We start from the raw sequence: 12,573 nt of genomic DNA, 5'->3' as shown, positions 1-12,573 counted from the left end.
AAAATCTGATTTCATATATATTAAACAACATAGAACTTTCAGTTAGTGCAGCATTCTAGATTAGAACTGAAAATGTGTTGCTGGAAAAGCGCAGAAGGTAAGGCAGTATCCAAGGAACAGGAGATTCGACGTTTCGGGCATAAGCCCTTCTTCAGGAATCTTCGGACTTATGCCCGAAACGTCGAATCTCCTGTTCCTTGGATGCTGCCTGACCTGCTGCGCTTTTCCAGCAACACATTTTCAGCTCTGATCTCCAGCATCTGCAGACCTCACTTTCTCCTCCAGCATTCTAGATTAGTTGAGTTATAAGTTTTTGTGAAACTCTAGCTTGCTTGAAAGCCTTGATACTTCTGACTTTTTGTAATAGAAGTACATTATGTATTAGAGCACACACCCAGTGAGAAAGAAGTAGACAAAAAAGACATTATATTACACCTTGCATGACCTCAGGACATCCCAATGCTCTTTAGAGACATTCTTCTATTTTTTGCTCATGGAATGTGGGCATCACTGTATGGGTCTGCATTTATTGCCATTCTCTAATTACCTAGAGGGAGGTAAAGAGTCAACCACATTATTATGATGCTGGAGTCAAGTGTCGGCCACACCAGGTAGGAATGACAGATTTCATTCCCTCAAGGGCATGAATGAACTAGATAAGATTTTACAACAATTTACAGTGGTTACATGTTTGCCATTAGGCGAAACATTTTATTCCAGATTTTTCTTGAATTCAACTTAAGTACTTTTGAAGTTCAATTGCCTTTTAATGCAAAATACTTGGCAAATAATTTCCACAAAACAATATTATGTTGATGATAAGCCAACCTGTTTTAATGATGCTGCTTCCATATTTTTAAATGCACACATGTCAAAGCTACACACGGACACATTCAGAATTTCTAGATGGACATTTTAATATCTGTGGACAGACATTTTAAGAATCTATAAACAGATATGTTAAGAATCTGTACAAGGACACATTGGAATTTATACATGATTACAATCTATGTTTCTCTCTGTCTCTTCAAATGCTTTACTTTTGAATTCATCTGAAGTAATTATGTGTAGGATGTATGCCACCTCAACATGAGACCTAGCCATGCATTTCTGCCCAGCTACATTGGAATTTAAGGACTTACTCTTCACTGGGTAGATCTTCACTGCTCTCAGTTCCTTCACACACTTTCACAATTCTGTCAGATAAAGAGAGACCTATCACTTAGGAGAACCAATAGCTTGTTGATTTTCTGTGCCAGTTTTTCATATGGGTTCTATGGATGGAACACAATCTCTTCTAGATTAATTTTCCTCCTTGTCTAATGCTTGATCGCATGCTTCATACCATTGACTACTTCATCCATTACTGTACTGAGATCAAATGACAACAGCGGAGGAATTTATTACTATATGTCAATTTGGTTCAGTTGTCATATTCTGAATTCTAAGTGTGAGGATTTAAAACCTACCCCAGAGATGGAACCATATAATCTAAAATGCACCTTAGTGTAAGATTAAAGGAGTACTGCAATTTTGGAGTTGCTGTCCTTCAGATGAAATATTAAACTCAGTGAAGCATTAAATATCTGCTCATACGTTTTCAACAAGAACAGAAGATTGCTCTTATCAATTATCCTCCCTCAATCAATACCATCAAAATTAGGTTTACTGTACTTCACCAGAAAATGTCTGGTCAGGCACAGCTGATGGATAGGCGTTTAATTGTTCTTTTAATTGGTGAAAAATAAACAAAAAAAAACAAATAAATAGGTAACAGCTATGGCACTGGGGTTGCAATGACAGCTCTATGACTGAGCAAATCAATAAAATTGCCACAAAAAAACGATGTGCCTTGGTTTTCATCTTCTATCAGTTGACACTAGGAACACAAAATAATTGCATAAAGGTGAACAATGGAAATTCTTTCAGACAGAAGATTTTAATTGGGATTACTTTGGAGAAGAATGGCTGAAACAACGTGTAAGATATGGGGTATGATTTCCCATATTTATCAAGAGAAATACATCAAATAGTCTTGGCACTGTCACTTGCTTCTACACAAGAAGCAGCACAAATTTAGCCCAGGCAATTGATGTCCCATCAGTACATTCTCAATCATCGGTAAAGTCATGGGAGTAGTCATCAAGTAGCAGTTGCTTTAGACCATAGGACAATAAGACATAGGAGCAGTAATTAGGCTATTCAGCCCATCGGATATGCTCCGCCATTCATGGCTGATCATTTTCTCAACCCCATTCTCCTGATTTCTTGCCATAACCCTTGATGCCCTTGATACTCAAGAACCGTTTTATCTCTGTCTTAAATATACTGAACGACCTGACCTCTAAAGCCTTCTGTGGCAGAAAGATCCATAAATTCATCGCTCTTTGGCTGAAGATGTTTCTCCTTAACTCCATTCTAAAAAGTCTTCCCTTTACTCTAAGGCTGTGCCCTCAGGTCCTAGTCTTTCCTACCAATGGAAACATCTTCATAACATCTTCTCTGTCCAGGCCATTCAGTATTCTGTATGTTTTAATTAGATCCTACCCTCATCCTTCTAAACTCGATTGAGAATAAACTCAGAGTCCTAAAAGCATCCTCATATGTTAAGCTTTTCATTCCTGGGACCTTGCTTGTGAACCTCCTCTGAACATGTTCCAGGGCCAGTGCATCCTTCTTGAGATATGGGGCCCAAAACTGCACACAATTTTCCAAATGTCCTCTGACCAGAGCCTTATAGAGCCTCAGAAGTATATCCCTGCTTTTATATTCAAGTCTTCTAAAATTAATGCCATCATTGCATTTGCCTTCCTAACTACTGACACAACCTGCAAGTTTACCTTGAGGAAATCCCAAGTCTCTTTGCACTTCAGATTCTGAATTTTCTCCCCATTTAGAAAATAGTCTATCCCTCAATTTTTCCTATCAAACTGCACAACATCATACTTCCCAACATTGTACTCCATTTGTCACTTGTTTGGTCACTCTTCTAACCTGTCCAAATCCTTCTGCAGTCTCTCCACCTTCTCAATGCTACATGTCCCTCAAACTATCTTTATATCATTTGGAAATGTAGCCAGAATGCCCTCAGTTCCTTCATCTAGGTCGTTAATGTATAAAGTGAAAAGCTGTGGTCCCAAAACTGAGTTATGCAGAACACCACTTGTCACCAGCTGCCATCTTGACAGGGACCCTTTTATCCCTACTCTCTGCTTTCTGCCAGACAGCCAAGCTTCTAATCACGCTAGCACCTTGCCTCTAACACCATGGACCCTTGTCTTACTCAGCATCCTCCTATGCAGCACCTTGTCAAAGACCTTCTTGAAGTGTAGGCAGATAACATCCATTGGCTCTCCTTGGTCTAACCTGCTCGTTACTTCCTCAAAGAATTCTAGCAGATTTGTCAGGCATAACCTCCCCTTGATGAAACCATGCTGATTTTTCCCTACTTTATCATACACTTCCAAGTATTCAGAAATCTCACACTTCCAAGTATTCAGAAATCTCTTTTTCACAATGGATTACAGGATCTTACCCATGACTGAGGTTAGGCTAATCAGTCTGTAACATTCCTTCTTTTGCCTTACTCCTTTTTTAAACAGAAGTGTCACGTTAATGATTTTCTAGTCCTCTGGGACCCTCCCTGATTCTAGCCATTCCTGAAAGATCACCGCTTAACGCCTTCACAAACTCTTCAGCTATCTCCCTTAGAATTGTGGTGTGTAGTCCATCTGGAGCAGGTGTTTTTTCTACCTTCAGGCCATTCAATTTTTCTAGCACCTTCTCCTTGGTGATGGCCACTATACTCAGCTCTGCCCCCTCACTCTCTTGAATTTTTGGGATATTATTCGTATCTTCCAGTGTAAAAATTTATGCAAAGTACTTACTCAAATCCTCATCCATTTCCTTGTTCCCTACTACTTTCTCTCCAGCATCATTTTCCAGCAGCCCAATATCCTCTCTTTTGCCCTTTATTTTTAACCTAAAAAGACTTTTACATCTTCCTTTATGTTACCAGCTAGCTTACCATCATACTTAATCTTCTCCCTCCTTATTTCATTTATTTGTTGCCCTCTGTTGGGCTTTATAAGCTTCCCAATCCTTTGGTTTCTCAATGCCCTGCATCACATTATATGCTTTCTCTTTTTCTCTCATGCTTTCCCTGACTTCCCTAGTCAGCCATGGTTGCCTCATCCTCCCTGTACCATGCTTCTTTTTCCTCGGGATGAATTTCTGCTGTATCTTCTGAATTACTCCCTAAAACTCTTGCCATTGCTGCTCCACTGTCTTTCTTGCTTAGCTCTCCCAGTCAATTTTGCCCAGCTCCTCCCGCATCCCTCTGTAGTTGCCTTTATTCAGCTGTAATACCATTGCCTCTGATTCTATCTTCTCCCTCCCAAATCGCAGAGTAAATTCAATTATATTATGATCACTGCCTCCTCCGGGTTCCTTCACCTTAAGCTTTCTGATCAAGTCTGCCTCACTGCACAACACTAAATCCAGTATTGCCTGTTCCCTGGTGGACTCCACCCAAAGCTGCTTCAAAAAGCCACCTCGGAGACATTCCGCAAATTCTTTTTCTTGCAATCCACTACCAAACTGATTTTCCCAGTCCACCTACATATTGAAATCCTCCACGATCACTGTAATTTTGCCTTTCCTGCACACCTTTTCTATCTCCTGGTGTCTCTTGCACCCCAGCTGCTGACTACTGTTTGGAGGCCTGTACATAACTCCAACTATGGTTTTTTCACCTTTGCGTTTCTTCAATTCTACCCACACAGGTTCTACACCAACTGACCCTATTTTGTTTTTTACTATTGATTTAATTTCATTTCTTACTAATAAGGCAATCCCACACTGTCTGCCCCCCTGCCTATCTTTTCGATAGGATGAATATCCTCGAATATTAGGCTCCCAATCCTGATCCCCTTGCAGCCATGTCTCAGGCATGATGCTCACCATATCATACCTGCCAATTTTGATCTGCGTCACAAGCTCATTTACCTTATTCCTTATACTGCGTACATTCAGGTATAACACCTTCATTCCTGTATTAATCATCCCTCTTCTCATTGTTATTAATTTGTCCATTGTGCTTGAAGATTGATTGCTAACCCTTTCCATACAGTGTGTCCTATTTGTGTCTGTGCTGAAGACTTTAGTAACCTCTCCTGAGTTCTGCACTCTTATCTCTTCCTTTAATTTAGGTTTTCTAAATTCCTCTATAACTGAACCCTCCTTCCCCCATTTAGTTTAAAGCCCTGTCTACAGCCCTAGTTATGTGATTTGCTAAGATTCTGGTCCCAACAAGGTTCAGATGAAGACTGTCCCATCGGAACATGTCTATTCTTCCCCAGTACTGGTGCTAATGTCCCATGAATTCAACCCATTTCTCCTACACTAATCTTTGAGCCACGCATTTACTTGCTTAATCTTACGGACCCTGTGCCAATTAGCTAGTGGCTCAGGTAGTAATCCAGAGATTATTAGCTTTTCGGTTCTGCTTTTCAATTGAGCTGGTGCCTATGTGGACCATGACCATTGGATCTTTACCCTCCCACTCCAGGTTCCTCTGCAGCCCAGTTGAAGTATCCCAAACCTGAGCACCAGACAGGCAATACAGGGACTCTCGATCCTGCTCACAGATGGTGAAGGTAGTGAATGTTGATGGCAGTGGACAAGTAAGTGGAGAGTTTTCTAACATACCCTTGACATGTGCATTGAGAATGGTGAAAAAGATATGGGGGCAGGAAGTGACCATCTTCCTGGAGAATTCCTACCTCTGACCTGCTCTTGCAATCCCAGTATGTATTTGGTTGATCCAATTCAGTTTCTAGTTAATAGAAACCCCCAGAATGTTGGTAGTAAGGGAATCAGCAATGGTAATGCCATTGAATATCAAGGAGTGATGGTTAAATTCTTTCTTGTTGGCGATGGTCATGGCCTAGCATTTGTGTGACAGGCATTTTATTTGTCAGTTATCAGCTGAAGTCTTAATGTTGTCCAGGTCTTGCTGAATAAGATCGTGAGCTGTTTCAGTGTCTGAGGATTTGTGAATGGTTATGAACACTGACTATCAGTGAACAACCTCACTTCTAACCTCATGATGGAAGGAAGGTCATTGATGAAGGAGCTGAAAATGGTTAGAGCTAGGATACTACATTGAGGAACTCCTGCAATTATGTCCTGTCCTGAGATCATTGACCTCCACAACTACCATCTTCCATTGCACATAGTAGGAATCAAGCCAAACACAGCTTTATACCTACAATTTAAAAGGTTTCAAAACAGATGGTAAAACAAAATCCCAACTATCTCAACATGATCAGTTTATAGAACTCAAATATCAAAAGAGAGTTTCCTTCTTCGTCATATTTATAGATATAACTTAACTGTTTCTTGCAAGTTCTGGTGTTCTGAGTTTGATGGCCTTTTTCTTGGTTATTCACAAAAATGAGTTTAAACAGTCTGTGAAAAAACTCTTCAAGTTTTGAACCAACCGCATCATGCCTGGAATTATCAAACTAAAATGCTTATACTGAGGTAACCTATTCCTAATTGATCTGATTTAATTCCTTTCTCCTGGAGAAACTGTTCTTCCATCTGACCCAAGCCAAGTTCTTCTGTGAACTGACACCAAAAGCTTTCAAATCTATAGATTTATTTCTGAAGCAGGTATCAATTCTTGATTCTCCTAAGCCAAAAGCACATGACTGCCTTTCAATGTATGCTCTCTCCAATCATAATACTCTCACAATATAAATAAGTATCAATTATCATTCCAGGTGGATTTCAGACAGGAGCAATTTGATACATGCTAGTTTAAAATCATGGTTTCAGAAAGACTGCTAAGTTAATTATATACTTCTTTACACACAGAAACAAAACCCACATGTTACTAGTTCAACAGCTAGTCTTCAAAATAACTGATATTGTTATCTATAAATCACACACCTTACATCACACTGCGATATTGTCTATAAGATATGATTCTGTGAGTATGACTACGTCTGATAGTTGCTTGATTAGTCTGTGGATTCACATTTTCAATTTATCATCCATAATCTCAAAGTACATTTGAAAGATGACATTAAACTTTAAAGACCACGATTAGACCTTATTGTCAAAAATATCTGAATGATTGGGATGAAGGAATTCTCTTGTTAATGTTTGCCATTACGGATGATCCTAATGACTCTATTAAATTTAATCCTTTTGAACTGATATACTGAAATGGACGTTAAACTAATAAGAAAAAAAAACAAAGCTCAGAGACCACACTTCTAACCTAAGAAATGTAACTAAAGCATGTGAATTGGCCAAAAGCATTTGAAGATTCTGGGTGGCACAGTGCCTCAATAGTGAGCACTGCTGCCACAGAATGCCAGGGACCTGGGTTCGATTTCAGCCTCGGGCAACTGTCTGTGTGGAGCTTGGACATTCTCCCCATGTCTAGGTTTCCTCCAGGTGCTTCGGTTTCCTGTCACAGTCCAAAGATGTGCAGGTTAGGTGAATTAGCTATGCTAAATTGCCCACAGTGTTCAAGGATGTGTAGGATAGGTGCATTTGTCAGGGGTAAATATCGGGTAGGGGAAATGGGTCTGGGTGGGTTACTCTTTGGACGGCCGGTGTGCACTTGGGCTGTTTGGCCTGTTTCCACACTGTAGGGATTCTATGATTGCTCAACAAACTGCAGCAGACCGAAAGAGCCAAAGCCCAAACTTTTTGTTGCTGGAGACAGGGGCATAATATTGTTACCTATCTTTGGGAAATCATTAAAAAGTGAGGCTCACTTCACCTTAGCAAATCATAAAGAAACTCAGTGATGTGAATTCTGTAGTGACTACTTGACCAAGAGGAAGAGTCACTTAATGTATTTTGTTTGGGAGGATAGTCAGGACAGAAAATATATTAGCTTTCTATTTAGTAGTTAAAGAAGTAGGGGGGAAAAATAAAAATATCAGATCAATTCAAAAATGAATTAGAAGTTGAAAATTCTGAGATCAATCCCCCAGTAATCAGATGGGATAATATGGGGAAAAAATAATGGAATATTATGCTATCGCCTATACCTGTATTGAGGAGGCCTACAAGTTCATAAATTGATTTGTGTAGATATCTTTGGTGATACATAATGTTAATGTAATGGATGCCCCTCCCCAACTACCACTGCCCCCAGAAAGCAACATCCTTGTAAATTCAATGATGCTAGGGAAGAGTTCATGAAGAAAAATGACATTATTGAACCAAGTCACAATAGGTGGAGCTCACTTATTCTGATGGAAAAGAAACAAAATGAATCACAATTATATGTAGATTTATGGGCTGTTCTCTTTGCTTTCCTGTGGAAATATCGGATGCTTTTCAAATATGTGACTGCCAATTTATATACAGCAAAATGAGGGGGCCTTCACTTCAAGTACCTAATATGACTAAGAGATTCTAGCCAAGAGGATTCAGTCAAATTTATCTGCATCAGCTCTGACAATGCAACATTTCAATGCCAGCTTTGGTTATGTGAAGTCCTGAGGTGGGGTTTGAACTTTCAACTACAGACATGAGAACATATCTGTCAGAGAAGCTGCAACTTTTTTCAACTACTATATAACACCCTGTGGATGATTTGATTGAGAATGTAACAATAGTGCTGAAAAATGATACAGTACACAAAAAAATAGCAGCAGGTCAAAAACTATGACTTTTTTTAAGCACATGCACCATAATCACACACTGGCCCAGAATTCAAATCTCATAGTATCCCCATGGAACTCCAGCAGGAGATTAAGGGAACTGCTCAAAGTAACCACAGAACTCCATTACAGGCAAATAATGCAAGGTTTCTGTTATTTCTAGAGGCGAGGGGGTCTCCTAACAGAATTGTGGTAGGAAACTTATGGAATCACTTCCCACCACAAAACGTTCAGAGTTACATTTTGTATACATCTAAAATGATTACAGCTATTTTCATGCTTCACATGCACATACTATAGGATAGAGATAATTACAACATTAGCTGCAGGGTACTTAATGCTTCAATTAAAATTAATTAATTAACCCCTCTGTAAAAATTGTGAATAGTGGAATGTTTTTTGTACATTACCCCAGTTACTTTCAATTTCCACAAAATACTTAGTGGCATTGGGTTTAAGTGTCATTGAAGACGCAGTAAGTTTTCAGTCTTGGTAAGTATGCTGTGGCAGTGACCCTTACATGCAATTGACAATTACTTTAACTTTACTTTGTTTCACATTGCACTAGGATGGGATTGGCACCTTAATTTTGATCTTTGTTATTATTGTTATGACATTCAACATTTAAGAGGCATTTGGATGGGTATATGAATAGGAAGGGTTTGGAGGGATAGGGGCCAGGTGCTGGCAGGTGGGACTAGATTGGGTTGGGAAATCTAGTCAACATGGACAGGTTGGATCAAAGGGTCTGTTTCCATGCAGTACATCTCTATGACTCTATTCCAGCCACAGTCTGCTTTGATCAGTGAGCTAAATCAGGAAGCAGTTTCTCACTCAAAGTGTGAACCCTCCAAAAGGCTGCAAACATGAAGTGAATTAAAATGTTCAAGGTGGAGACTTCTACTGTATAATAGGTATCAACAGACATTGAACTATGGTGGGTATGAGAAATTGAGGCACAGAATCACATTGGTGAGGCCTCTTCTGGCGTTTTATGTTCAGTCCTTATCGGAAGGATGTTATTAAGCTGAATAAGGTTCAGAACAGACTTAACAGGATGTTGCCAGGAAGGTTTGAGTTGTAATTAAAGGCTGGTTAGGCTGGGACCTCTTTCATTGGAATGAAGGCGGTTGAGAGGTGACCTTACAGAGGTTTATAAAATCAAGAGGGGTATAGATAGGGTTAATGGTAGGTGCATTTTCCCTAGGATGGGGGATTTCAAGGTGAGAGGAGAGATTTAAAAATGATATGAGGGGCAGCGTTTTTACACAGATGGTGGGTCGCGTCTGGAGTGAACTTCGTGAGGAAGTGGTGGATTTGGGCACAGTTACAACTTTTAAAAAACACTTTGATAAGTGCATGACTTGGCAGGATTTGGAGGGATACGGACCAGGAGCAGGCAGGTGGGACTCATTCAATTTGGGATCATGTTCCACGTGGTCTGGTTGGACTGATGGGCCTGTTTCCATGCTGTATGATTCTATGATCTAACTCAATGAAAAAGCAGCTGAATAGGTGACTCACTATTATGTTTCATTGCAACCTAATAGGCAAGTAAGGCAAGTTCCCAAACTCCACATCTTTATGTAAACCACATTAAATGCACTTACTCTGCATCTACCTCCTGCTCCTCAGTGATACTCCACAACTGCCTGCATGAATTACAAGTCACATTATTCAGAAATACCATCACAGTCTGAGAATCTTCCTCATTATATATTTAAAAAATTGCTGGGAAATAAACACTGTTTAAGGTATTTCAGGTTGCAGCTGAATCAGCAGATAAAGCTTCTCACTCTCATTTCATAGGCATCTAAGGTCCTTGAATGTTTGGATTCTTGGTGCATGCGATCCAAATTTTAAATCCATTGAGTTGATGGGGGTAGAAGGCAGGGCCTAAGTGATCAAGATCATTGTTTAGCCACACAGAAGGTGGAAGCCAACAGAGAGTTAAAGCACATTGACAAGTATATGCACAGTGATGCACACTGTGTGGCAGCCATAAAGCATATGACAGCCAGCACATTATAACATTGAGATGCATAATGTTGGGATTACCTGAATAGCAAAGACTCACTGCTAACACAGAGTCCCTAATTTAAATACATATTGATGCTTGGCAAATGGATAGGATATGCAGTCAGTGCCTGCTTCCTGCACTGAGTATTACATTTATTGTTTGGCAACATGCAGGATACAGATCCTGTGTCTGCTGTCTACATAGATATACATTCATTTTAATTTTCATGTACAGAGCATCACAAACCACTGATTGACATACATGGAGACTACAGACTGATTATTACACAGAGACAGCAATGACAGACCGATATACACAGAGCAGAAACTGAATGGTATTCGCTAAGTGCAGACTAATCTGTGAGCACAAATCACAGGATGCAGACAGAGTGGTACAAACAAAGCACAGACTAGCTTCGATATAGAGCACGGATTGACTAGTACACACAGGGCTTGGACAGACTGCTACACAAACACAGTGTATAGTCTGATATGCACATAGAGTACAAACTGAGTGGTTTACACAGAGCTCAGACAAACTGGCACACTGAATTATTTACAGTAAATTATTTACCTTTCTTCATCTTCCTCTGGAATCTCAACACTTTGGTTTGAGGGAGGGAACAGCAGTGTAAGAGATGAACAAGAAGTCACCTCACTCCATTGATAGCTGCCATAATTGTAACTATATTCAGGTACTTACCATTATACCCTGGTATCATCAGCAGGGCCTGGCACTTAGATCAGATCTCAATACAGCTTGTAAAGAACTGGCATATCCCCAGATGTGTGAGTGCCAGAATGGAAGTTCCATTTCAAAATTTTTAAGATCATCATTATGTGCCACTCAGTTGTTATAGGCACAAATAGGGACGTGTTGATTTGGCAACTGGTGAAGGATCAGGAGGTCAAAATCAACCTCTCACTTGCCCGGATAAGTGGGGAAAGATGAAAATAGAGATGGAACATGCTTCTAACATTTTTCAAAACCTTTTCTTTTTGCCATGGGCTTCATCACTCATGAATTAACTCATGAAGAATCTCTGGGGCTTGAGAATGACAGTCTAGATCTTTAATCACCTTTAAAGATTCCCTTAGTTTGGTATGTGATTGTTGAATGCTATCTTTGTAGTGTCACATTTAGCCCTTGATATAATTACCTCTTACAGCATCTGTCTTGATGTAGTTGTCTTTTGTAACATTGTGCTCACTTCCATCCAATTACAATGTTTAAGAAAAATTTATATTTACTGGACAGACAATGTTCAACAATCACTTAAATGGAAATAGACATTGTGGTATTTATACAGTTAATGATTATATGAATATACCTCTGCTTCACCACTGTTACATCTGTGGTTGTGGTTTGTGTTTTGACCTGTGCCAATGCCTCACACTCGCTTGTTTGAGTTTCAGCATCAAGGTATTGAACCTCTTCATCCCAGTCAGATTCAATATCTTCCAACTCCATCTCCTTTGGGATACAAACTGGAACTGTAAATGTAAAGCATTTTCCAGTGATTCACACACGCTCTTCAATTTCTTGAAGGACTAATCAAAGTTACCCATGTCAAGGACAAATAGAGGCTAACAAAGATTACATATCATAAAGTTAATAGACATTGCACACAACAACGACCAATCAATGCCACACATTGAGGGTATGAATATTACGAAGTATTTAAATTCCAGAAACAATCCATTTCACTCACAGACCCATTTGCTACTTGGCCTCCTGGACAATATTCCAACTTACTATTGTCCACTTAGTATTGAAGCCCACTACTGAAAGCTGTGGGGGGCACTGAAGCTGTGGGGGGCATTGCCTTGTCCTTTTTAAGTAGACCCAGCAGGTGGTCCA

At 39.7% G+C, this 12,573-nt stretch overlaps 1 protein-coding gene across 1 annotated transcript in view; it reads right to left on the bottom strand.

Moving 5' to 3' along the window:
- The window catches only part of cngb1a (cyclic nucleotide gated channel subunit beta 1a), a 136,950-nt gene extending 124,767 nt beyond the window's left edge, over window positions 1-12,183 (bottom strand). Inside the window, exons 1-2 of the mRNA XM_060837514.1 lie at window positions 12,044-12,183; window positions 1,143-1,196 (exon numbers count right to left, since the gene is read on the bottom strand). Of these exons, the coding sequence (XP_060693497.1) occupies window positions 1,143-1,196; window positions 12,044-12,183 (194 nt within the window). The remainder of the gene's footprint in view (window positions 1-1,142; window positions 1,197-12,043) is intronic.
- Window positions 12,184-12,573: the final 390 nt, after the last annotated feature.

The sequence above is a fragment of the Hemiscyllium ocellatum genome, chromosome 17, assembly GCF_020745735.1.
Source record: "Hemiscyllium ocellatum isolate sHemOce1 chromosome 17, sHemOce1.pat.X.cur, whole genome shotgun sequence".
Taxonomy (NCBI): domain Eukaryota; kingdom Metazoa; phylum Chordata; class Chondrichthyes; order Orectolobiformes; family Hemiscylliidae; genus Hemiscyllium; species Hemiscyllium ocellatum.
The sequence above is the reverse complement of the archived record's forward strand: the minus strand, read 5'-3'. Positions and strand labels throughout refer to the sequence as shown.